At 36.4% G+C, this 27998-nt stretch overlaps 1 protein-coding gene across 3 annotated transcripts in view; it reads left to right on the top strand.

Moving 5' to 3' along the window:
* Positions 1 to 1319: 1319 nt before the first annotated feature.
* Positions 1320 to 27998, top strand: part of LOC140169634 (testis-expressed protein 2-like) — a 37973-nt gene continuing 11294 nt past the window's right edge. The window contains exons 1-6 of one of the 3 annotated variants that reach the window (XM_072192925.1): positions 1320 to 2905; positions 9351 to 9554; positions 9917 to 10588; positions 11387 to 11646; positions 24049 to 24123; positions 25691 to 25816. In XM_072192925.1, coding sequence (XP_072049026.1) covers positions 1433 to 2905; positions 9351 to 9554; positions 9917 to 10588; positions 11387 to 11646; positions 24049 to 24123; positions 25691 to 25816 — 2810 coding nt within the window. In that variant the 5' untranslated portion in view covers positions 1320 to 1432. Of the gene's footprint in view, positions 2906 to 9350; positions 9555 to 9916; positions 10589 to 11386; positions 11647 to 24048; positions 24142 to 25690; positions 25817 to 27998 lie in introns of all 3 variants that reach the window. The other 2 variants (XM_072192916.1, XM_072192932.1) reach the window with 2 other exon arrangements.

Below are 27998 nucleotides of genomic sequence, written 5' to 3'. Positions count from 1 at the left end.
CGCAGACCTTTCCGCACTTAGATTGTAACATCCACCAATTATCTGTGCAGCTCCCCAAATTCCATTGGGTGAAGGAAGTTTTTGATAACCAAACAACTAATCACTGATTTTTTTGAAAGCAGGAGGAAACCGGAGATCCAGGGGAAAACCTGCGAGAGCGAGCATGGAATCGGGATAAACCAAGTGCACACGAGTCCTTGGGCCGCGCCGGGGCTTGAACCCGGGACCTCAGTGGTGCAAAGCGAGGGAACTACCGCTGCGCTAACTTGCCCTGTATTGTCGTAAATATTTTTATAATGATCAGTAGAATTCTGAGTTTCATGTTGGGATTGGCAAGTACAGAGGACAGTTCATGCCCATAGAGTCAACTCAAGTTTAGTTTATTTTCGGGTAATTTTGTTTTGGGGGGGGGCAAAGTTTGTCCAAAGTCACCCCTGGGTTTGGGCCCTTGGGTGACTTTGGACACCAGGTATTCAAGTGTGTGATCCTTAGTCACCCTAAACTGAAGAGTAGAGCAATGGAGAGGGTGGAAATAGGTGTGAGGTGTGTAGGAGGTCACTGTTGGGGTAAGGGCATGGTCACTGTGGTGTATTTAAAAAACAAAGTGTCAAATATAGTATTTGTTTATTATATCCGAAGTCAACCCGGAAAGGAACCCAAACCCTGGGGTGACATTGGACACAGCCTGCTTTTAAATTCTTAAGAGTGGGTAGATATCACGAGTACCCAGGTAGGTTATTGATTCATCTGTGTTCACTATCCATCCAACAGGCTTGATGAGTATCCATTGTTAATGATTGTTATGTTCCGGTGGAGTACCGGAAGTTTGACCACCACAAAAATCCTGTATTTTATGGGCCCAGCTAAAAAGTTATGAAAAACATTTAAGATAACACATTTTACTGGGGAACTTTTTAATATCCATACATTACCACATTAGAAATATTAAAAGGTAAAACAGCCGACATGAAATAATAGTTTTTCCTATGTGTGTCCAAAGTCACCCCAGCGTCCAAAGTCACCCCGGTTTAACCAGTTACTTTTCCACCTTATAGTAGGACATTTGTGGCACCCTGTCAACTTAGAAGTTGCAAAATTGTCTACCTTACACTTTCAGCATGATAAATAATTTAAAATATAAAAGTTTTTCTTACAAAATAAACATGCTTTCACACAAAACTAATTTTATTCGTCTCAGATTAATTAATTTTATTTTTTGTAAAAGCATGTTTATTTTAAAACAACTTTAGCAATGAGAATGACATCTTTTTTTGTGTTTTCAAAATTTATTTCAGAAGTTGATTTTCATAGATCATCATGAGTGAGAAAAAACCCAAACCACCTCGTCCACCAGCACCCAACATCTCAAAGAAATCCAAGCGGCCTATAACAGCTGCAACGATCTCCTTCAAAAACCTTAGTGCAGACAGTGATGGTGGACTCAGTGATGAAGAGGACTTTCAAAGACTTATTTTTACTACTAACAGTCACTCTGAAAATGGCAAAACTAATAAATCCCCTACTGTTGGTGTCTCCACAAAACCACCACCAGTGCCTGCTGTTGCCAGTCAAGAAACTAAGCCAAGTCTTGACATTGCCAAAGGAACAAGAACGTGGAAATGATAGTAAAGGGAGCCTGTCCAGCAAAGAACTTGAAGATCTCATCGATAGCTTTGGTGATCCCAAACCAAGTGCATCTTTTAGCAAAAAGAAACCATCTGCAGAAGCAAAACCCATCAAGTCAAAATCCTCTCCACTCGAAGAAAAAAGACCCACTGTAGTTGATAGGGCACCCTCTCTTGATTCAAGAACACCATCCATTGATGAGAAATCATCTCTGGGTGAAAGAACAAATAGTGCAGGCTCTCTAAATGAATATAAAACTAAAGAAGAATCAAAAGCTTTAAATAAACCGGTGGAGAAAGTCCGTCAGCAGTCATTCAGTAATTCTCATTCAGCACCTAGTCTTAATAGAGTTGAGAAAGAAAAGCCGGCCAAGCCATTTCAGAAACCTTTGAAACCAGTTAGATCCTTGAGTGGGCTTGTGACAGTATCCAATGAGGTGCTCCAAGAAGAAGAGGGATTACCAGAGTTGCCTAAAGATTCTATGACAGATCCTTTGAGCTTTCTTGATAAATTTATGGATGATGATGAAGAAGATGAATTTGTGCCTATTAGGAGTCAAAAGAAACCCCCACTAGCAGAAAAGAAGCGTGCGAAAAGCTTAGATTGCGAGAAATTCAACTCGGTATCCAATCATGCAGAATCAGAACCGCTCAATATTGAACAGTTCTACTACAGTATACCTACACCATCAGAAGTCAAAGACGTACCGGTTCGATCCAACTCCGATTCCCAATCCCTAGGTCGCACACCTCCAGAGATGAGTCTAACTTTATCTGGACTCTTATCAAGTCATCGTGATGAATCTGAAGCTGCAGAGACTTATTTACCACCCAGAAACGAATCACCTCCTTCTGTCAGTAGCCCTGATTTTATCAAACAAGATATTGATTCCGATAAAGAACTGTCTGATTTGGGAGATATATACAGTCCATCAACTCCAAAATCACCGGAAAGTGTTGATGAAACGGGGACAGAATCGCCCAAATCTGAGCTACTGGATTTGGAATACACTCCACCAGGGCTGTTCCTGTCAGTAACCACCATGTTCATATTTGCTCTCTTAGTATTTCCACTCCCGGCTTCTCTTAGCGGTTTCTTTGCTGGAATGGCATTTGCATTCTACCTGATACTGTTTGTAGTGTGGCTGTCGGTCCCACAGCTGGAGAGAGAATACAGAGAACTGGAAGACCCGAACACCTTGCCACCTCTACAGATACCGGGACCAAAACTGACAGCATCAAAGGTGCGAGCAAAAGAGCAAGGGAGCATGCTGCATAAGGTAAATGTTTTTCACCGTAGTCTTAATGTATATTTGTTATTGCATGGAAATTTTGAACAATTGCTTGAAGATCTATACAATGTATATCACTATGCATGGAAGTGTATTTGATCACACTGTTTGTCATTTGCATCCGCATTCAAACTGTATGTGCACTCCGGTATTTACACTGTGGATCCTTATCACAACTGTGGAGCTCCACGATTTGAGCCATAAAGGAGTTATAACTCCCCCAGTTTGTGAAACAGACACCTCCAGTAAGTCGATTCTATGTTAGAATGTGTGTGTGAAAATCCATAGTTGAAAACACCAGGGGAGTAATAGGGGATGTGTTTGTGCCCCCCCTGTTGCCAAAGGAGGACAAAAGCATATAATCAACCTGCAACTGCCTGACTGATGATGAAATTAAAATTACACATTGTAAACCCACAGTTGTTCATAGTGACATAACAGCTGGTAGCTCCATGTAACAATCACCATTGTTCAAATACAATTTATATTGTTTCAATATTTGTTACTAGTTGATGGAGGCAAATATTTGTGTTTGCATTCAGATCATGTATATTTGTCAAGTATTTTTTATTTTAATGAAAGTGTAGTGAAGAGACAAATTTGTCGCATGAATATATTGCAATGGGCTATTCCAGTTGAAATCCTTACACCTGAGTTCTATGGAAGACATTCACTGTACATCATGTATCTCCAACACGGGGCGTAAATTTCAAATGGAGTCACCGATTCAGGTAACCCCATTTGAAATCCACACTCCCTGTGTGGAAGATTAAGGTCATGTGTTTCATAGGGGTGTATGTATTTCAACTGGCATAGCCCAATGCAATAAATGCTAGCATGGCCAAAGGTCTAGATGTGATATGAGCGCATTGATCTTTTCTATTAACATTGATGCCTTGTATGATTTAGTCTAATTTTATCCATGATTGTAACCTTTGGCATATTGAAGTGCTCTGTTTGACTTTATTAGCTTTTCTACCTGTTGACTACTCGGTGCAGCTGGCTATGATTCAAATTGATTTGCTCAGTCCTAACTTAAAGCCAGATATATATGATTTCAGTCAAATTTTAATTTTGTTATTCGTCGCCAAAAATAATGGAATAGTAACATCTGTCAGGAAGATCTTATGGTCATGCCAAAATGAGATAAATTCAAAGGAAGCCCCTTGCAGTACTATCTTGACCACTTTTTTATGAGGCACAGTCTTTTAGACAATTTCAAAATGGCTCTGTTTTCCTTCAATGTGTCCTGACCCCAGGACATGTCTAAAATTAAGGTTTGAAACCAATGTACCAAATTCATTTCATAAGATCATACATTTGGACATCTTAATTTAATCAAAGCCCCCGCGCGCATTTGTAAAGTTGCCTCGTATTTTTGCGTGTTATTAAGTTTTTTCGCTGTTTTATTTATTTTTTCCTAATCCACCACACAAAAATCTCACGTCTGACATCGCCAGATGTCAAAATAGCCTAAATCGTAAATCTCAATCAAATCCATTGTCTTGAACACAGTGAAACCTCTGTGAGAGGTGAAAAGGTAGTCTATTGTTATCAAACAATTCATCCCACAGATAAAGAAAAATTTAAGTAAAATAAAACCGCTAAAACCCGCATTCCGCATTAATTAGGTTTTTAACTTAGGAGAAGCCTTGACGAAATATTAAATTATGATGGCCTTATGTCTTTAAAAAAAATTAATAGTTTTATTTGTACATGTATCTAAAAAGAGGCATGGTCTGATTTTTCTTGATCAGTTTTCTATTGATCATAGATAAGCAATACCTGAGTGGAAGAAGGGCCCAACTCCATCAAAACTGTTTTTGAGATAAAAGAAAAAACTTAATATTTGGAAAAGTTTTATAGACAGAATGTTTTCATCTTCAGGGGACCTAATAATACATGAATCATACAATATTACATACATTCAAAATTATATGATGTTTCCATGGTAATGGTACAGGTCTTAATACAAGCTAGAGTTGGGCCCTTCTTCCACTAATATATTGTAAGTGCCAGTTCCGTAAGCAGATGTGTTACAGAAATTTGATAATTATCCATTAATTGCACAAGTAGAAGCATGAAATATGTTAGCAAGAAAGTTTATTGTAGTGAAAAGCAGATATCATGGATGAACAAAATTCCTCTTTAACCCAATATTTGAAAACCATGATTAAGTGTATGTGGAAGAAAAGAGCTCTAGTGGATTTTGGCTCATCTTTCACACACAAGGAAGAACAGTATGCAGGCAATGAAATGCTGGGTCTAACTCATTTAAATTGTAAAAAATTGGAGTTGGGCCCTTCTTCCACTCAGGTATTCAATTATGTTTCCAAATATTGAGTTGCATTGCTGCAGAGGTTTTGGTATGAGAAGCAGAAATGCTATATACACTTCCTGTGTAGTAACCACAAATCGCTACAAAATGTATGTTTTTGTTCATGCACCATTTTTAAAACAAAACATATCTCAGGCATTAAATTTCTCTGCACCAGGGTAATGAGACGAGTTTTCTTCTGATACCAAAATCTCAGTTTTGATGAATAAAAATGGAGGATAAGGCTGTCGATCGGGGGTCATGTATGTATTATGGGGAGGCGGAAGTCTGATTTTAATCTATCTTGCCAAGGGGAGAGTACTAATGGGAGAGAACATTGCCCGGGAACATGTACCTTTTCTGATTTCCTTATTTCTGGAAGTTTAGTCCAAAGTATACAATAAGTTCATTTTTGGAAAGGAAATGATCCTGTGGTACCTTCTGATTTTTAAAAACAAAAATATTCAGTTTATGAAAAAATTACAATTCTTCTTTTTGGCCAAAACTGATCTTTTGTGACAAAATGCAACAAAATTAGTTTGGAGTAGGATTTTTTTTCAGTTAGATTTTCACACTATTTCAGACAGACTATTCAATAGAACCTTATGCTTACCAACCATTCAAGTTATAGAAATAAAATCAGAAAACAGGAACTGAAAGTATATTGATTTGATACAAAGAAATTCAAAAGGCCAATTGAATTATTGCGTGTTCCCTTTCAGAAAACTAGTCACTGTAAAAGTAATAACAAGAGTACATAAAAAATGCATCAAGTATTCATTTCTAGTGTGATATTAATTACGTGTAAATCATTATCATAAAACATGTTTAACGCCGTGAACTCTGAAAAGGAAATCTATAAGCAAAAAAAAAAAAATCTTGTTGATCCTGAATGAATACTTCCAAAAGGATTGTGCACAATGTGATGTAAAGCCTACTTTGTACTTTGTACTATTTTCACTAAACAGGTCATTCTTAAAATTAAAGTTGTAGGTTATTATTATTATTTTGTTTTACGGGTTTTATGAAGAAAAAGTATTTGGTATGATTTTTTGCAAATTATCCTTTAGGTGACGAAAAAAGAAAATCTTGTTCTACGGGCTTGACCAACCCAGCGTTTGAACAAATTGGGAAAAATATTTCCTGTACAAATGAAAGCCGACCCAAATTTCTGAAATTTCAGGAACAAATATGTTTGTTTTTTTGTATTTTCTCAAATTGCAAATTATTTGCAGATTTTGGTGCTTTTTGGGTCATTTTCAAAAAAAAAAGAAAGAAAAAGGCCGACCGACCGAGCCTACTTGAAAGGTCCGTCCGCCTGTAGAACAGGGTTTTTTTTTTTTTTTTTTTATTCTAGTTTTTTTTATTTGTCAACACCTTCATGACTATTTTTGGCTGTACAGTTAATTCATAATTTGCTGACATCAGTTTCATCCACTAGCATAATACATTCACTCGCCTAAAACATCAAAAAACATTGAAATATTGTATACATATCACCATGTGTGTTCAATGACTATTCTATAGATGCAGAAAGTATACAATGAATTTGGTATCATGTATAATTTGTATAGTGCATATTTCAATAGGGAAAACAGTGTTTGGCCAAGAAGAAATTATTGAAAATTTATGTGCAGAAGTATTACAAACAATATAATAATTAAAACAATAGTTTTGAATACTAAATGCAAAAGCTGCATAGCCAATCCGGGCCTGTATAAGCTGACAATCCAATTCATGCGCTGATGTATTGTTATGATTACAATGAACACGATGATCACCTGTGATGTGATTTAATTAAGCTCACGTTTTGTGTGGAAGCTGTTAATTTTACATCATGGGTGATTTGATCCATCTCTCTCAGAGGCAATTTATATGCTAATTTTATGGACAGGATTGGTAGTATATTGGCAGCAAGTGATGTATTTTTAATTTAGCAAATTATTGTACGCATACAATGTGAAATTGGTTGTGTAATTCATAATTGATATCAATGGTAAAATATAGAATTTATTCATTTGTGTGTTTTTTTTTTTTTTTTTAAGCAATATATAGGGAAGTAATTGTAGGGGAAGGGATTATATTTGCTACATGTTGTTATTGTTATTTATGTAAAACTGGGGATTTTTTTTTTGCAAAAACAAAAATGCTGAAATTCAAGGTTACAAATAGGATCTGCAAACCTACATGTATTGAGACTTGATGCCCAGATTATGAGCCTTAAAATAAAAAAGTTCAGGAAGGGGTGTTAATTAATTAGGTCAAATATGGGCTTCCTGATTCCTTAAATAGTACGGTACCCAATTTCACTGTCCACCTTTTTAGCCGTAGTCAATCCCTCCCAACCCATTGGGTTTCCTAAAAATGCAGTATCAAGTATACATTAGATACAGCATATTTATACTGTTTGTGTCAACATTGCTGTGTTGGATTTGGAGACTCATGCATGCAGACATAATTTGTGTTTGATATTTGATGTTTAGGGAGTTTAACTGTATGTTGTGTTTGAGAAATGGTTTTAGGGCCCATATACCTACCAAAGATGTATATTTTTCAAGTGCACAGCCTTCCCCAGCCAAGCTGCTGCAGCTTATGCAGCCACAAAAGCACCCATTGAACGAGGGATTCCCCAGCCAACCTGGTGAAAGCTACACACTGGTATGATAGGTATGGGCCCAATCCTATAAAATGTAGCTTGATGTTCTTTGCTGAAATGAGTTTGAATGCTAAACAGCACTCAAAGTCAAGATAATGGGAGTAATTATTTAAAAACTTGAAATCATATGTATGAGGTATATAACAAGAAGAGGTCACAGGTGATGGGTCCTCCTTTGCTGTCACAAATGGGCTGGCAACTCAATTGCAATATTGCAGTGCTATGGATATTCTTCTGTCCAGATTAGACAATTAGGCAAAAAAATATTTTTTTTAAAAGCCTCATTCGACATTCGTTTTTGAAACTGCCATGGGCTTTGAGGCATAACCATAAAAGCCTTATGTGCAGTGAATTAAGGAAGGATTTGATTTTGACTAAGCTTTAACATACTATATGGCTCAGTTTAAATATTTTCTAATATAGTATCTCCTATTGTCACTTTTAAACGCACAAAGCACATACAATTGAAGTGATTTGTATCTGTTATTGAACAGTAATTTCCAGACTTGAGAAGCTGCACAGTCCTGTATTGAAGTGCTTTGAGGCATGAAACATTTCAATTGAGAACAATAGAATATTCATGAATGATCTATAATTAATAGACAACAATTTTAATTTCTCAGAAAGGCAACAGATTTTTTTTTTATTAAATGTTAGAGTGAACAATAACCCATGAGGAGTGACACAAGGCCCTGCATGGGAAGATTTTCAAGACAGGAATGGATTTACAATTTATACACAACTTAAGGGGGTACTACACCCCTGCACAATTTTGTGCCTATTTTTGCACTTTTCTCAAAAATTATAGCGCATTGATGACAAGTAAGATATGTATATTACAGGGGCAAGGACTACAACTACTGCACTGGAAAATTTATTTCAGCACAGACAACAGTTGTGGAGTTACAGTCAAAAATAAGGAAAACCACTATTTGATCAATAAATCAATAACTACTTGCCTTGAGTTGCTGAATTTTCAGTGCAGTAGTTGTAGTCCTTGCCCCTATAATATACATATTTTACTTGTCACCAATGCGCTATAATTTTTGAGAAAAATGCAAAAATAGGCACAAAATTGGCCAGGGGTGTAGTACCCCCTTAAAAGGGCTCACTGGCACAATTCTAAAACTCATCTCAATTTGTAGAGCTCCAACTCCTAAATTTGTTGCCTATGCTCCCAGATTGCAAGTCAAATCAAAAATTGCACTTTTGAAGATCAGTTTAAGAAGCTCCTGAAGAGCCACCTACAGGATGCTTATCAGCAGTAGTTTTTGAGCTAATGAGCTCCACTAAACATTTTGAAATGAATTTGGCGCAATGACATAAATTTAACTCATTGATTGATTGATGTATGTTAAAACTTTCAAAAATGTTAAGAGATTTTCTTTATAAATGTAGTACCTTAAAAACAATCCATACATATAAATTGAAATATGACTCGAGTAATAATTTTTTCACAGGGGTGGATGAATGAGCTATCAAGTCCATACGACCCAGAGAACTATCACATAGCACAGACACATTCTCTGTATGTGCGTTTGGATCAGTACAAACTACGCTTGTCAAGACCAAAGTACAACATACCAAGAAGAGCCATGTATGATGAGACGGTCATCAAACCTGAGTTTATACACCAAAGACACTATGATATGAGAGGAAGCAAGGTAAGGCTGTGCAATAATTATATATGAGCCTTGGGGGAGGGTACAACGGGGGGCGGGGTAATCAATGTTTGGCCTGCTGGTGGGGGAGCAGTTTTTGGCAACCAGAGTGGGTAAAGCAATTTTTGGCACACATTCATGGGGTGCCTTGTAAATCGAAGGCTCTAAAGTAAACTAGAAACTAAATAGGAAAACAGTGCGGAAACGGAATGTTGTTGGAAATTTTATCCCCCTGGCTCATAATTATTGCACAGCCCCTAATAGCAAAAAGAAACCCAATTATATAGTTAATGCAAATTTTGATACTCATTTGTCTGGATAGCTCAAAATTTGTAGCCATGGCGACTTCTCTTCTTTGTTTTCAGGTGTATCTACTACCAGAAGGCCTCGTAAAGAAACGATTATGGAGCAAAAAGTACCCCATTTGTATTGAATTGCCAAAGAAAGGTGTGTCTGTAGAAAAGAAGGACCCTGAACAAGTGCGAATGGCTGACCTTGATGCCCAGGAATGGGGTTTTGATGTCGTGAAGAAAGAAGAATGCGATGATCAGGTGCTATATCTATTTGCAAGGACAGGTCGTGAAAAAGAAGAGTGGTTTTGGAAGTTTGAACTGGCTTCCAAGTTCCAGAAAGTGAAGGGATACCGACCGATCCCAACTTTATACAAGAAAGTGTTTTTAACAGGTAATGAGTTAACGGAAATAGGAGGTAATCAGTACTTATATCGAGCCGAACCTGATGATCCTAATGCTCGCAAAGGAACAGTGGACTTCTATAAGTTTGTATCTAAGGTTATACCTAAAGAGAAGGATACAAGAGAAGCGCCTCCACAGGTTACTAATGTGAAAACCGGAAGTGTAACATATGCAAGCCCGGCAAGGAAACAGACGGCAGATTTGAACAGTGCGTGTGTGGCTGAATCACCGGTGTCATGGATTAATGCGTTTGTAGGTCGTCTGTTCTGGGACTTTTTGAGGGAGGAATATTGGGCGGATGTTGTCAAAGGAAAGTTACAAAAGAAGTTGAGCAAACTCAAGGTAAGTATGTGCTGTGTGTGTGGTTGGGGTGTGGGGGGGGGTGCGTACGTGTTCGCCGACAAACGAGGACACACACAAGATTTTTCACCCTAAACTGTGGACCTACTTCCAACCGAGGACTGTCCTCGGTCTCAAACTGCAAAAGACCTCAAATGCATGCTAGATGCTTTAAATGCTATTTGCCTGAAACCGAGGACCACACGTGTAAAAACTACCGTCCGCAGGGTGATGGCTAAAATTCCGTTTCGTATTATACACACAAAAAATCCGCCATTTTAGTCCACGGTTAGGCGATGAAAACATCATACACACGTCCTCGGTTAGATAGCAAAACACAATGTCCACGTTTGGAGGCAAACACAGACAGGGGTGAGTGTTTATGTGTGTTTTTCAAAGTTATAATTTTGACTGAATTGACTGAAATATGTTTTTGTGATAAATGATGTAACCAACAAGGTATTTGCTCATACCATTTGCTCCTCGGGCCGTGCATCTACCTGAGAGGTTTTAAGTGCACATTTAGGACTGTTTTCTAAGCAAATTACCTTTGAATATGTAAATTTTTTGCAGGTATAAAATAGGGGGAACTTGTAAGTTATGGATCCTACATTGTACATTTATATAAATCCTATGGAAGAGTTACATTGGGTTGGGGACTTAATGGAATGGGTTTACATTGTAGGAATGATGGTGCATACAGTCTTTGTGTAAGCTATCCCTTTGATTGTGATTGGGGCCTTTGCCATCTCTGCAGTACCACTTTGTACAATTTACAAGTCAACTTCCTTCATTTATCAGATCCCATTCTTCATAGATGAGCTCAAGATCACAGAAATAGACATGGGGTTGTACGCTCCGACTCTACGTCGTGCCTCAAAGCCCCGTATAGATGAGCAAGGAATGTGGGTAGATCTAGACATAGCGTACCAGGGATCATGCTGCATGACTCTCTCTACTAAAGTCAACCTATGGAGACTGGCCAAAGATGGGGGTAAGATTGAGAAGGAGATGGAAGATTTACATAATATCAAAAGAGAAGCCAGGGAGAAAGAAGACAGGTTAGTAGATTGTAAAACATGGTGATTTCTTTTAACTGAATATGGAATGCCTAATCATTACTTACAAATCAATATCACTTACTAATTTGTTAACCTGGCTGGGTTAGCGTTATAGATCTGATGTACTGGTGAGTGTCACCCTCGTTGATGACCAAGAAACTGAAGTGGTAAATAAGTGTCAGACTTACCACTCAGAATCTTTTGGTCTGAGACTGTGCAGTTGTGTACGAGAGTATGCAGTTGTGAAACTGTAGCCCATATTTTACTGATATTTTCTTTTCTTCAATTCCTGTATTTACTTTCCTTTAGGGCCAGTGGTCATAAATTTGCCATAACTTGATTCCCTGTTCAGTACCACAATCTCCCGATAGTATAATGACACTCGCCATATTGGATGTTTACCCAGAATCTTCCAAGTTTTAGAAAAGCCTTAAATTTGACATTTAGAAAAGGGAAACCGGTCCTAGTGTAGGGCTATATGCTCTGTGTACTGGCAGTAAAATGAATTGCTCAACATATTCAGATTGAAAGTACTATGCATCTTGCTGAAGCTTTTAAGATTTTAGAGTACCTCACAGCTTACATGTAAGCCTATGATAAATGTGGTATTTAAGAATTCATATCCTGCGTTGACTGCTAGTAAGACAGGATTACGTGTTGTTCCCTTTTACTGATTAACTAAAAGAACATAGTTCTACTCAACTAGGTATACATACATATATATTCCATGGAGAGGTATATAATCCATTTAAACAAGAAAACATTTTACATAGGATTGTATGCTTACTCTTTCTGAAACTAGAATGTGATTGCAAGATTACAAGCTAAGTAGATAGTAAATTATTGATGCTAGAAATTACACAATATCACCTGCAAATTTCATTAGATTCATGTTTTTGGGTTGTTTTTTTTACTTTTCATTTAAGAAATAAAGGGTAATGCATGATCCTTTACACGAAAATAATGTGTCTGAGGCAGTAAAAACGTAAATAATGGGTGATGCGCAGCCGAACCCATTATTTTCACGATTTTACTGCCGAGGACACATTATTTGCGTGTAAATGATAATGCTGCACCCTTTATTTATATTCTATTACCACAAAATAGTGCGATTTAAAGAGAAAATATCACATTTTTTGCCCAAATATTTCAAGTTGTTTACCTCAAGGTGTAGCGCCTACACGTAGCCAAAGCGTATGCACATTCCAATAACACAACCTAACATTCCATTCTCCCCTATAAGCAGGTATGCACATACAATAACACACCCCTGGCATTCCATTCTCCCCTACATTTATGTGCTGTGCGCTTTGCTGTGCGCTGTGATGATATAAGAACATAAAATTTGTTGCCCTTGACACTTTATCGCTAATTAATGGTCTGTCACATGACGCGTTTCAACAAATCATAGTGCGCGATTTTGAATAATGGGTCGTGGGGGTAATAGAATATGATATAATTTGCTCCTATTCCAGACCAGAGAAAGTAGACAGTGAATTGTTAATAGTGAAATATCATGTGACCCACTCAAGTTATAGGCTTCTAAAGATGACATTCTCATAAAAATATTCAAATTTTTGAATTTCTTCATTTTATGGTATTTGTCTGTGGGGGGCTTTTAAATCCTTGAAAGTACTTTTTATTAAATAGGGGATTATTTTATCATTAATTAAAATTTGAACTACATGTAGGATAATCCCTATTCAATCTTGTGTATAGCAGAAAACTAATTGGCCCATTTCTCAGAATAGCAAATGAGGCAAAAATATCAAGGGAGCATTTACAAAGTTATTTATATTGTGGAAAGTATCAATTGATGCTTTTTATATAATTTTGGGACATGGTCTTTGGAAGGATTTGAAGGCTTGGGTGTGTAAATTCAAAAACCTGGGTGTGTAAATTAAAGATTTTGTGTACTAAGTATAGGCCATGTGGGCAAAAACTGGGTGTGTATTTACAAATTTGGGTGTGTAAAACACTAAGCATAAGCCCTTGTTTTGAGATCATATTGTTTAGAGTACATTTTATATTAAAATAATGAAATGTCAAAAATGTGACTTGTTCCTGGTTTTGTCAGAGAGCCTCACAAATCACTATTAAACTGTAAATATTTCTTTTCATGTTAATTTGCTCATTAGGCTTAAAACAAATGTACTTAAAAATGTACAGTGTGTGGGCACTGTAATTGACTACTTGTAATTAAATGCTGGATGAGTTGATTACTGCTTAATTGGGCAAAATGTGATCTTGTGTTTCAGTTTCATCATGTTTTGTGTTCACAGGCAATAGTTATTTTTAGAGGAAGTTGAAAATTAAAAGACTAATTATGAATAGATTACTATTATAGATAAGTGTGTATTATAAATCAGGGAAACACTTGGGATATGAAATTTGCAGCTGGGGAATTTGGGTTTGGGTAAGGTTAGGGTTTTTGTGCAATTATACACAACAATGCTCTAAATCATATATGAAAACTGTTCTGCCTGCAACAAACACTTACCTACATTAATATTTAACTTATTAGGAGGGTCATTCAAAAAGTTCTGCCTCCAAATTTATAATTTTAGATTAGGAGGTTACAGTTGGGGGCACAGGTACCATAAACCTGACTCAATTTGGGGAAATTCCATTGAATCAAAATTAACAAAAAAATGATTGTATGCTCCCTCAATCATGTTCAATATCCCCAATCACAGATACGCATACCATAGACTACATGTAAAAAAATGATCCTGATATACTAATTATAGGAAATGACTTGGGTACATTAGTAAATGAGAAAATTGCATGTAAATATAGTTGCTTGAATTAGGCCAGTATTTGATATTCAGGGTCAATAAAATAATGTTTGGGTGTATCTGTTGTGTTGCAGTAAAAATTACCATTTATGAGAGCATAAATAGGAATATAGAAACATTTTAATAACAAAACTTTAAAAGTCTTTACAAGAATTTGTTTTGGGGTGGGGTGGGAAAGGGGTGAAGTGAAATGGTAAAATCATAAGATTTTGTATTTGTTGCCCAAAATAGTGGGGTTTCAGTGATTTTGTATTTATTCTGACTGGAGGGTGTGACTGGGGCAGCCCATGTTTGGAGGGGGAATGACACCCCAATATTGTCATGAGAGTGGGTGTTGAAATGAATTTTTCTACGGATTTGCAGAAGTTTGCATTAAGTAGTACTGTTTGACTCTTCCAAAGTGATGAACAGTATCTGCTCACCCAGTCATTGACCATAATTATCTGTAACATATGAACATGGAACAAGAAATATGTTCTACATTGTCAAATTCTCTTAGGCCATCTATATGGTGACATATATTTTATATTTGTTCACTTGAAAGGCAAAAAATCTGTGCATGCGTCTTAATGCCATAGTTCATCTCACGTTTATAGATTTAAATGCCAACTTTAGGCTATTTATTGACTCAGCTGACACTAATATTTATGTCAAGGTCTGCCCACTGATTCTGAAACCTAATTAAAAGAGATTCAGTGTCATTAAGAGCTTTCTGGTGTATTCATGGTTTCATTCTTGTTCTAAATTCAAGTGATCATGTTTAAAGAAATATCTGGACAGCCATTAAAATGGTATTTGATAAGTGGAAAGGTGGGTTTGGGATGTGTAGCAGATTCAGGGCACATTTATTGTCAGGCTCTTGCGTGTCAATTTTAGGTGCAAAAAAAGAAATGGTTTTCAGAAGTGGGGCATATTTTCCAAATTTCCAAAGCCCCTGTGTAACTAAATTTACCCCTATAACTAAATTTTCTACTGCCAGATGATTTAAAGGTGAAAATATGTGACACGATCAAGGGAAATGAGTCGGATATCGCTAATATTGATTTTGATATATTGGCAAAGAAAGTGTTAAAATTCTTTTGTTTTTTATTGTTTTCAGTGGCTGAAAAATTGGCGTAACTTCACAAAGAAAAGTCATATCAACATGGGGTTTTCAGTTTCTGAAAGCTCTGAATGTCCTCTTTAGAAACAGATGTAAAACTCATTTCCGACCAGGGTCGACATGCGACTCATTCCCCTTGATCATGTCACATTTAACATTTAAAAAGAGGAAGTGGCACAAGAATTGTTTTTAATAAGCATGCTTCCTCATTGAATTACAAAATACATTCAGTATTAGAGAACAACCAAAAAGATTGATGTCATCCTAAAAATGAAACTAGTTTCATTTGGGAGGGAGGAAATAAATCTTGGATTATGCCCACCAACAAATTTTAGTTGGGCCCCAGGTTTATAGAAGATGTCATCGATCTTTTGGGTTGTTCCCTTAAATATGTAGTCAAATTTGTTCTGTAACTTGGATTATAAAAGACAATTTTTCTGTTGATATATTTCCATCACATACTGAAGCTTTGCCCTACACTGCATTCAACATACTCTGGAAATTTGTTCTCTAAAATAACTTGGATTGTAAAGAAATAAGAAAGATATTTTCTGTTTTATTTCCATCACATACTGAAGCTTTGCCCTACACTGCATTCAACATACTCTGGATGTATGCAATGTTAGCTTACTATATGTACATAAAATCCCTGAAGGCAGGTCCAGAAATAACCGATATATATAGTATCAGTCAACATGAATGAACCACAGCAGTATTCTCCCATTGATTTCTCTCAATATTTGATTTGAAGGTGTTCTTATAACCATAGATACATAGTGGTTGTAATGTGATGAGACTGTTTGTCTCTTATCTACATAGGTCTGAGATGGATGTTTATGCCTTGCAGTTGAGTGCCAGATAATATAGGGTCCATCAATATTCATTGTGCATTTGAGAAAATTTCTTAGTCGCCACATTATTCCTCTATGATCGACTGGTTATATCAAATTTGTTGAGACTAAATGACTGTGAGATTTGTGCCACCAAATCTCATGCCTGAAGCTGTGGGAAATGCCATATTGGATTGTTGTTTATAGATACCAAAAGAGTATAATCCAGTATTATTTTGGCAAAGGAGACAAATCAAACAATAGTTGGCATCTTAAATTGTAAAGCACGTGCATTATAAATTCCTACCTATTTCTCCTTACAGCACTTTGCATGGTCAGCAGTATTTGGTACATCTCATTACCTTTAGATCACAAACTAGCATACTAAATAAAGAATCAAAGTTCGCTTGGCACATTGTGAAATAATCAGAAAGTATACCCTATAGTGTGTATATTATGTACCCTCACTGAAAAACATGTTTTAACATGGCAGAGTCCGCTCTCTCCTTGTCTAATTAATCTCTTTGGTTCAAACTTTAATGATTGGAAATGTAAATTTATCCCTATACTTTGATCAGCCCATAATTGGCGGGCCTTCGCGGATTAATATCAAAATATTTTATTTTGAAAATTTTCTTGTGACATCTCGCCAGAACCATTACGAATTATTAATTCAAGTCCTATACGCTGTCTAATTTCTTTAACACACAAAATATAGACCAGACAGGTCAATAAATAGCACTCTTAACGTGAGTCTACTTTTCGGCGTAGTGGTAAAAGCCTAACATTTCCCGCCTATTACGAGCTGATCAAACTATAGCGATGTATTCATTGAAATGGTCAATTATGTCTATAGACTCCAATTTTGCTGTGATATTTTAGCCTGGAGATGCACTAGTATTGTTACAGTGCATTTAGATTTGTAGGTGAATATCCAATCACATTTCCTATAGCATTATTCATAGAATAATATACCTAATATATATGCAATGCAGCGACATCTCGATGCAAGTCTTTTTTTTTCATATTGCCAAGGATATATCTAAAACTAGGGTGATCTGATTTTAAACCCAACTGTGTCATGAGGAAGCTTAGAAAGGTGATGCTCACTACATTAACAGCTGTTATGTGTGTGATCGATCGTCAAGCCATGGGCTACTTACTCAAAATGCACTTTTTATACATAAAATAATGTAGTGCCTTTAGGGAGGGTACTATACACTCAGTATAAAATGCAATGAGATCTTGAAATGAGATACAATTGTGTGCCTTCTATTCATCCGATGCCAGAAGAATGTTGAAAATATCGCTGATCATTTTGAGAATTCATTGTTGCGATCATGGATAAATTTGTCTTTATTGGGTTCCTTTGGCATTTATGTGATACATTAGGAGAATATTTTAGCAATATTGTATATGCTTGTTCTGGAAATGTCAGTGTTTTTGGTCCATTAAAGTACTCAGTGGCTTTCAGTTCTTCAGGTTATATTAAAATGCAAGTTGCTTGATTTCAAGGCATTTAATTGCACTGTAAGTTTGCAAGAGCCCAAATTGCTTTAAAGTAAATTTCCACAAATTTAAGAACATTTGCTTTTTATAAAAATTACAAAAGAGTGTAGAATTGGATATGAAATTTCAGGAAATTAAATCAATATTAAAATGCTGATCTGTGGTAATTTACGGAATAGAAAGTACTGGCAAAATTAAGTCTGTACAGTATGAGAAAAACATTAGAAACACTTGAAACTCTTAAATTGAAATTATAGAAACACTTGAAACTACTTGTATGTAACTCTCAAATTGAAATTATATGTGGAAGAAATTCTAATTGTGTATTAAAACTGGCACAAAGCCACCATATTGTAAGATAGTGATGCATAACACCATCTATCATAGGTCAGTACAATATTGCCACACATTACTGCTTCCGTCTCTATGATCATTTTCACACTAATTTTCTTCAACCATCATATTGTAGAATTGCGCATGATCAGGGTTCAACGATTTTCACGGCGCAAAATCCCGCCACACAGTGAAATTTTCCTTTCTCCGCACAATTTCATTTTCTCCATGAAATTCAAGTTATCTGTGCAATGTACTGTGAAATGTGAACGAAAATTGTCATTTTGTTCGCACATTGAATAGTTGGGGATGTATAGTAGGGGTGAAAATAGTGATTCCATGACCAAGTCACGACCAATATGACTGAAAGTGTTTTTTTTGCACTTTGAAGAATGCAAAACGTATGCAATTTGTCAAATGGTGTTAAACTCCAGATAGAGGGTGCTTTTCAAAATGGCCACCAAAATGCCAAAAACTGGTCAAAAATTTCTAAAAATTGTGTGATTTAGATAAATATCATAATGCTAAAAAATATATCCTACATTACACGGTGTATAATTTCATATTTTGACATGTTTTGCTTCCTGTGTTTCATATTTAAGTGTTTTATGTATAAAAGTTCCGCGCAATCTCCACGCAATTGGCTGTTTTTTTTTCAAGCAAATCGTTTGTCCCTGCACATGATGCGTAACATCATCTACTTTCTATTACCAGTAGGTCAGTGCAATATTGCCACACATTGTTGCATCCATCTCGATGATCATTTTCACACCTAGTTTCTTCAACCGTCATAATTTATTTAAGATTGTTTGACACTCAAGCCACAGGAATTGCCTGATATGATGAAGGAAAAGTTCACATAATTTAATTCATTTGCATTCAATGTAAATTAATAGGCAGAGGTACATATATTGTTTCATGGTTAGAGTTTATATTTAAAAAGTTGTGCATTTGAGTCTCTTTTTCAAGAAAATGTTTCCCTTCATTTGTATGCTTTTAAAATCAGATATCTACACAGGGAGGCGGGACTTGCACATAATGTGGGTGTTAGCTAAAAACTGGAATAAGGGGATGGACTTGTTTTGATCAATTGTTTCAAATTAGACTGCAGATGCTATAGAGGGTATTTCACTAATACTGAAATATTAAACAAGCCATGTAGGCCTAAATGTCAAGCATTGGAGGGACCCACATATCGTCAGCCTGCTACGCTAAATGATAAGTCATTATTAAATGTTTCTCATTTGCAATTTTGATTTTCTGAGTAATAAACCCATAATTCATCAGATTTCAGCCACATTCTTCATTGACTTGTGGAATACATCAAAAGAGATGTATTCCACAAGTCAATGAAGAATGTGGCTGAAATTTTGATGAATTTTGGGTTTATTACTCAGAAAATCAAAATTGCAAATGAGAAACATGTAAAAATTACTTAGGCATTTAGCGTAGCAGGCTGACGATATGGTCCTCCTCAAAAGCACCTGAAGCTTCCTTTTTCAAAAAGATGTTGACATTGTCAAAAAGTGAAAACAGCACACTAATGCTTTTTATTCAAGTTATGTAAGTGCATAGCAATTAAGTATAATTTGTAGAATGACTCCTCTCATAGTATTATCCTTCATACATCTATTTCAGTTTTTTTTTTCTTGTTCTCAATTCATTTTATCTCAAAACATATTCTGCAGTCATTTCAATTTATTTGTTACTATTATTTGTGTGGGAATTGATTGTGAGGCGGAAATAATAGTGTCTTTTACTGTACTGGTGTTCACTATCAAAAATGAAAATATCTGCACTATATTAAATTTCATGATTTTTACATTATTATAGATTGCACTTATTGTTATATTTTTAGAAAATTAAAATGTTCAAAGATATTTGGAAATAAGAAATTTATCCGGGTTTAAAATAAATTGCATGAAAATGATCACTTTCAAGTGCATCACCTTAGAGTAACTTGCAGGCACATACAGCAATATAATGCTGAAGGCAGTAATGTAGAAAGCATGGATCAATGTGTAGCTTTTATGAATTAGACTTGACAAAAGTAAATTTGCTATTTGTGCCTGGGAGAGGATAACAACCTTAAAACAACACATAGATGAGGACAATCTTGTAAGATAGCACCCCTATACAGGGTGAGTCAAATTGATTGACTGCCAACTTTGCAAAAATATTTAAAATACTTAGCAGTAATCAACTGATTAAAAATTGCAGGAAATTGCAGCGTAATGTGTTGTTCAATTTAAATGTGAAGGTTCAAATCTTGCAAGACCATTTGAAAAAGATGACATCCAAAATATCAGATTGCACCATGTACATGAATGTTGAATTGAATCACACTTTCTTTTCATGTGACCCTGGCATATCAAAGTACAATAATCATTTTATATGACATCTTCAAGAGCTGGTTTTCAACAGGGGGGCACTTCAATGTGAAATGGATATAGGTGTAGGGCTGACACTTTCACAGTAAGGGGCATTCGGTGAGAGTAAAATGTAAAAATATGGGGTCATTGGGTGAGAGCATGATTCTTGGCATTCGGTGAGAGTAAAATGTAAAAAAATAAGGGGTCATTGGGTGAGAACATGACCTTTTTTTAAAATGAAACCTTTGGGTGAGAGCCGAAACAGTGCCACAGAAACCTCGAACATTGAATTTCTTATGTCTTCAAATTTCTCTGTTCTTTTTGGGAATAAATAACAAAATCATTAATAAATGAAAGTTGCTGTTCAAATTGAAAAATAAGGGTCTTTGGGTGACAGATCAAATGGAAAAATAGGGGTCTTCAGGTGACAGAGCATGTGTTTGTAAACAAATATGGGGTCTCTGGGTGACAGCAGTGGCGTACCGTGGCCGCTCCTACCCCGGGGGGCTGAAGAAAATTCAATTTTGCCGCCTTCATCAACAGCCGAAAAGGTTGACCCAATTTTTTTTACGGTGGTTTGACAAAATGAAGATCAAAAAAAAAAAAAAAAAAAAGGATATAAGCGCTAGCGCCCTAAAAGCAACACATTTTGATGTATAGTACCATTTTTTCAAAATTTTGTATGCTTTTTCAAATGTTTTTCCGCCCTTCTTTCTTTACTAATTCTTTTTGCCGCCCCTTCTTCTTCTGCCGCCCATCTTTTTGCCGCCCCTTCGTTTTGGCCGCCCCCTGCTTTTACCCTGGGGGGCTGGCCAATGGCTTAGCCAGCTTTCTTGGTCAGGGGGGGCAAAATAAAATTTTTGGGGCGCAGACGAAAAAAATTGCAGTTGCATCATACAATACATAGAGACTGCATGTCTTGAGCTTCCCCGAAAAGGGTGTTACGGGATGATGTCTTGGCGTAAGCTTGAAAAAAAAATGGTATTTTACACTATTTTCGCCCATTATCCGGCTAATAAAGGGCTTTATTTTTACAATCTGCGCGCGTAGCGCGGAAAATATTTGTATTCTACACTATTTTGGCCCTGAATTTTGCTAGAAAAGGGGCTCCCTGCCCTTTTTCTTTTCCTTTGCCCTCCTGATTTTCTCTTTCATTTTTTGTCAGAGGGCACTTTTCTTTCATTTTTTGTCAGGGGGCACTCTGCCCCCCCTACCCCCCGCTGGCTACGCTACTGGGGCTGGCGCCCCCCAAAGCCCCCCAAAATATGTGCATGGACAGCGGCGCTGAAAAGGGGGGGCCTTTGGGTGACAGCGACGCTGATAAGGGGGGTCTTAACAGCCCTACATATGCGTCACCTCCAAAGTGGGAGTGGCCCCCACCCCTGGGTTTTCAACATTCATTTGAATTAAATAAGCATATAATTATATAATAATATGCTATGTCTGTTTTTGAGTCGGGTCTCTGACGTCTGGCCGCCTATTTGCTTGAAACTGAGACATGTCCCTCAAACTAGTTGGGTAGGTGTGACTTGGCCACAGCCTGAGCAAGTTTGTGTACTTGTTAGTGGACGAATAACCCTGGGGACCCCATCAATGGGCACAGATTGTTGCAGGTCCATAAAATTTGGTTGAAAATGTTAAATAGGACCACATATATGTACACTTGATTGCACAATGACAAGTTGATCACTCAAATCAGTATGAATTATATCAGTCACAAGTTTGGAACCTGGCCAGGTAAGTATGATGCAAAGAAATGATTCTTGGAAAGTATTCAAAGGTTAAAAAACCAATCTAAATGTACACATGGTTTACTGACTGGCAAAGAACTACATAGTAAATAAGGCCAAAAATATATAATTTAATAAATATAAAACAAGGAAGTATGTGAATCAATACTATACTAGAGCAAACTTTCTCATGACATAATTTACTGGTTAATTTTCTTGATGATAATTAAATATATTTGGACCTATTCTTGAAAAAAAAGGCACAACTATAATATTATATAACCACATTATTTGCTTTCTGACCAACTTTATAATGATAATTCAATGTATTGTTAGACATACAGATTAGTTGGTTTGATAACTTCTTGGTAGAAGGGAAATCAGTCCCAAATTGTACTCTTAAAATAATACATTGTCTTCTGTGACTCATTTCCTATAAAATCAATATATTAATATTAAACAAGCACCATAATCCGAAACCTAAATTGCAGCCCTAAAACTTAACCCTGCAATTCTAATATTTAGCTTGGGTTGTGGAAGCTACTCTATCTTGAATCTTGGCACTATTTCTAACCTTTATTATAGTCACAATGATAGTACCAAATAGGCGAGAAAGTGTTTTTATTGCTCGGTGCACAAATTGAAGTAAAATGCTTTTACGCTATGTACATGCTAGTATAAATTTGCATTGTTACCGCCTATTTGGTACTTATTTTAACTATATAGGCTATAGTCTATATAATATAGTCTATATAATCACTTCCATGATATAATATAGTCTATTATAGTCTATATGGCCTATTAAATATTGAACACATTATTAGCCATGTTTCTCCAGGGATGGTCAGTCAAAATTGTTTCATTAGTTTCCAATTAGCATCAAATTGAAGGGGACAATTCAATCACATTTCATAATGTACTCCCTGTGGATGGAATATGTTGTTGAGTTGCAACAGTAACCATGATGTCAATATTGATATTGATGATGTGGGTGTATTCATTTGATTCTGTTGCATTCCAAATGCCAATACTGTAGTACATGTAGTAGGGGTGTGTCAGGGGTCAGTTGTCATAAGGGGGAGGCAACAGTACAAATAGTGCTGGTGTGCACCTTTTTGGCCCTGTATGTTCAGTGGTGTATATTGTACCTGGAAATATCATTTTAGGAGGAAAATGACATAGCCAGAGGCACACAGATCCTCTTTTTAACCACTTTATTTGACTAAAGTTGAGTTATTTGGCCTGAAGTCATCCTAGTTGCATTCTTTTGGTGCTGACTAAGGGTTGGTGCAATAATTATATGTAACCCAGAGTGGTGAATTGGGGGAGGGAGAAGGGAGGGGAAGGCAATCCATTTTGGCACAGATATTTTCGGCAGTGTATTGATAACGTTAGGAACACATTCAATTATGCTCAATTTCCTACTTGCTATGCTCGTATCACACAATTAGCAAATTTGAGGTTTTAAATTTAGTTGTTATGTAAGGGGGGGGGGGCAAAGTTTTTGGCATGGCCAAAGGGGCAAACAATTTTTGGCAGACCATTTTGACTATGCCCCCATACACATAAATATTGCGCAATCCCTAAAAAGCTGAAGTTGTGCACCCTATACTGACCATCTCTATTAAACATGCATGTGGGGTAGCTATCTATGCTTTTGCACAGCTAACTCTCATTTACATCTAACTTATTCTAACACATTCATCACTTCTTTCTTCATTAAAACAGAAAACCTCCCCAGCACTATAACAAACCAACTACTGGTGAAGAGTCTTCGGTAGCCAAAGCCTACCGACTCAACAGGTCTGAACCACTAATGATGTATGTGTTCAGTGTGACGCTGTTCCTTGTTTTAATATTTAATTTGCTTACTTTTTTAAGTTCTATATATTTTGCTTTTTATTGTGAAATGTCTGCATCTGAAATGCATGTGAATGTGAATTGTGTATGTGTTAAATGCATGGTGACTAGAGATTTGTGATTTAATTTACATTTTAAACTTGACATAAATGCATGGTTATAATGTACATTGAGAGCCCTTACATGTATAGCCATGTTTTGTTATGCTTGAATGAAATATAAAGATGGCACTTTAGTAATTTGGTTTCCATATGTAGTTTTACCACAGGCTAGCTAGAAACTGGAACCTTGGTTCTATAATTTACTCTGTTTTGTTTTGCAGTCTTTTTACAAAAATATAGAATTTACCAAATGTTGTTGTTAATTTTAAAATTATTAATTACTTTTTAGTATATTTATTATTTAGACTGTTAGATTTAGAGCTTTTGAAATATTTTGAGGATATGTCCCATTATCAGGAAATTGATAATAGGATATTCTGTTCATTTTGATTTCTGATTGTTAACTTTAGACGTAGATGCATGTGCAATGGAAATGTTCTTTGCTTTGGTCAAATAAATTGCATGCAGTGGTGTTAGTGCTCATGTGTAGAAATGTGTTAGTTTTGGCTAATGAGGTTGATAGAAAGTGATTAATTATTAAAAGTACATAGATATAGCAACTATAAATACAGCAATTTACTTAGCAGCAGTTTTCTGATTTGCTCTTTTATCTCTCGCTCTCTGTCTGAAGATATAGAATCTACATGTTTAAGAAAAAAAAAGTAGATTTTTAGTGAAATCTTGTGCAAAGGAAATTTTGTTGTTTGACTCCAAAGATATTATATTGAAAGATTACCAACTCACAGTTGCACCTTACGTAATGCTATGGCAAATCCGCTATCATGGTTTGTCGCTCATGGAAGCCATGTACATGTAACTCCGGCACTCGTCATCAAGGTCTTGAAATCTAATGATGTTTTCACACAGAACTCAGTGTGTCGATAGCTGCGACCACATAGCATGTAATATTTTAAACACAGTTGGTACGTGCGCAATATTTAGCTATGCACATTAGCTTGAATACGTGTTTGTTATGCCAAGTTATCAAACAAGTGGCATGCATACATATTTATAAATTTAAAATCTGGCAATACAAGAGGAAGTGGCCACCATGAGCAACACACAAACATGGCGGAGTTGGTACTCTTTGATTCTACCTCCATGAGGAACACAGAAACATGGCAGAGTCAGTACTCTTTGATTCTACCTCATTGATTTACTCTCCAAGTCATTTTATTCATTCAAATATGTAAAGAACCACCCGATATGAGGCCGGTCGAGTGCAGATCCATCAGAACACGCATTTCAATACGGAATAAATGCTAACCTCATCGGGACATTATCCAAGCAGCAAAGTTCATTTCCCATTAAAAAAGCGTTATCCGACGGATCTGCAGTTGACCATTCTTATATATAGTCCATTTATATCTTAATTGTAACTTATGACCTTTTCACCTTTTGACCTGTAGGCAATCTTCTTCAGCTGCATTAGACAGTGATGAAGAAGACAGTGCAGAGTCTTCCGATGATGAATTGCCAGACGAGGCCTTTCCTACTGGAGAAAGTCAGTCTACAGGACTGGGAGATATAGAAGGGTAGGTATATTGGACTACAGGTATACATGTGAGAGAGAGGTTCAGATGCAAATGGACTATTCCACTTGAAATTTATAAACCCCCTATGAAGACATAGTCTTTTAAAATGTCACACAGGGGGGTGTTGATTTCAAATGGAGTTGCCCATTCAGGTAACCCCCATTTGAAATTCACACTCCCTGTGTGGAAGATTAAGGTCATGTCTTCCATAGAGGGTGTATGGATTTCACCTGGAATAGCCCATTGTGATACATCCAAAGGCTGCCTTATACAGTTTGAACTCATATTGTTATTGTGTATATTGATATATCTTTGTAATCGGTAATTAGGGAATATGTGATACGATCTGGTCCATGGTGGCCAAAGGAGGTATTTCGGCAAATTGAGTTACTGCAATTGTTACATTATACATACGATAGGCTATCATTTATTGAAAACACCAAAGGTCTAGCATACTTGGTTCTAAAATTATGAAGTTTTTTATGCATATATTCTTATGTATTTTATTGTTTTTTACTCCATATTTTTACCTTTTTCTCAGTTTCAAATTTGCCGCCTTTGGCCCCCATGGACCAGATCGTGTCACATTATGTTATGTGATCTGTGAATACCCTCCACATGGTAACATTTTTAATTTTTTGAGTTTTGTAGACATAATATAAATGCGATATGTGAAGGGTTTCGGCAGATCACATCACATATGTGACGTGCCACCACGAAATGAACGTAAAGTAGCAAGTTGGCAGTTTCGAAACGCCCTGGCTAATACGTTGGTGGTCTTTGTTTCCTTCGTGAATAGCCCATTGTGCCCCCATCCACACATGACATACAGACATACTTGTGACTTAAGAGGTGCGGAGCAAACAAGCCGATCAACTCGGTCAGCCTGGATATCTTGAACTACCAACGTGCAACTTGATACTCATATTGTTGTTCACATGGTATTACAAGATCATGTCCAATCAAAAGAGAAATGTACTCTAAAAGATTATATAACACTATCAATGACGATCAGAATATACAAGGCAGCATGTTATGGTGTATTTTGCACATGAATTCTTCATATAAATGTGTGAGGTATGTATAGATCTATGATTACAATGTAGTCTGAAATTGATTAGCTGCTGGCTGGAGGATGTTGCAAGATAATTATCTTTTCACCCGATATGCCCACCTGAGTGAGAGAGAGGGGTGTTTAGGTTTCATCTCACAGATGTCATGCGTGTGAGTTGATACCTCAACGTCCCTCTCACAATTGGAACTGGTGGTATATCAAGTGAATAGTTATTAGCTCAGTAGTTGTAATGATTAAAAAATGATGGCCTGTTGAGTAATGATGTTGGTCATTCCCAAAAGCACATCATTTTGAAGGTTTCTATATTTTGTTGTTGTAAAATTAATATTGCTGTAATATTATACAGGCCAAATAGGTTCTTGAATACAATCTGACATTTCAAGCACTTTACTGAAAATAAGTGAGTGGTAACTTAATACGATAAACTAAAAACTCTGCAAATATGAGCAATGAATGACATTTAGACGTAAACAGGAGTGTGATGAAAATGCAGACGGGCTAGTCCTACCTGATTTACTAGCCATGCAGACCTGCATTACTAGTTAAGCATGCATGCATGATAGAGTAGGCAGACAGAATGCACACAGGCAGCTCTCTCCATTTAGAGTTGGTATGTCTTGATGCTCCATTAACGTCACAGGGGCATTAAGAGCTATTTGGGAATTAATGCTAGAAGCACCTGAGGGGATTTCCCTGAGAACATTTTGTCTAATATATGGCAAACTCTGGATCTTTATAATATTTAGATGCTGGTTGAAATCAGACTTATAATGGAAATTGCAGTTCACATTATGTGCTGATGGGTTGTTCCATGTCAGCTAGGAGAGTCTGCTTTTAAGCCAATAAGACTTCAAAAATCACCAATTAAGATTTGGGCATTTTTTTAAAACAAGCATTAATGAGCTAATAAACTGTTTAAATGACATGCATGAAAGCTGTCTGATAAACTCAAAACCTGCCATTTGGCAGAAAGGTTGAATAAAAGTATATAGGCCTATACAGTAAGCCAAAAAATTAAAGTACCAGTTATGTTTACCCCCTGTATATCCTAAACAAAGACAGATCCATAATGTCATAATTGGAACCAGCAGCCAATAGCTGCATCTT

The sequence above is a fragment of the Amphiura filiformis genome, chromosome 1 (genome assembly GCF_039555335.1).
Source record: "Amphiura filiformis chromosome 1, Afil_fr2py, whole genome shotgun sequence".
NCBI classification, from domain to species: domain Eukaryota; kingdom Metazoa; phylum Echinodermata; class Ophiuroidea; order Amphilepidida; family Amphiuridae; genus Amphiura; species Amphiura filiformis.
The sequence above is the reverse complement of the archived record's forward strand: the minus strand, read 5'-3'. Positions and strand labels throughout refer to the sequence as shown.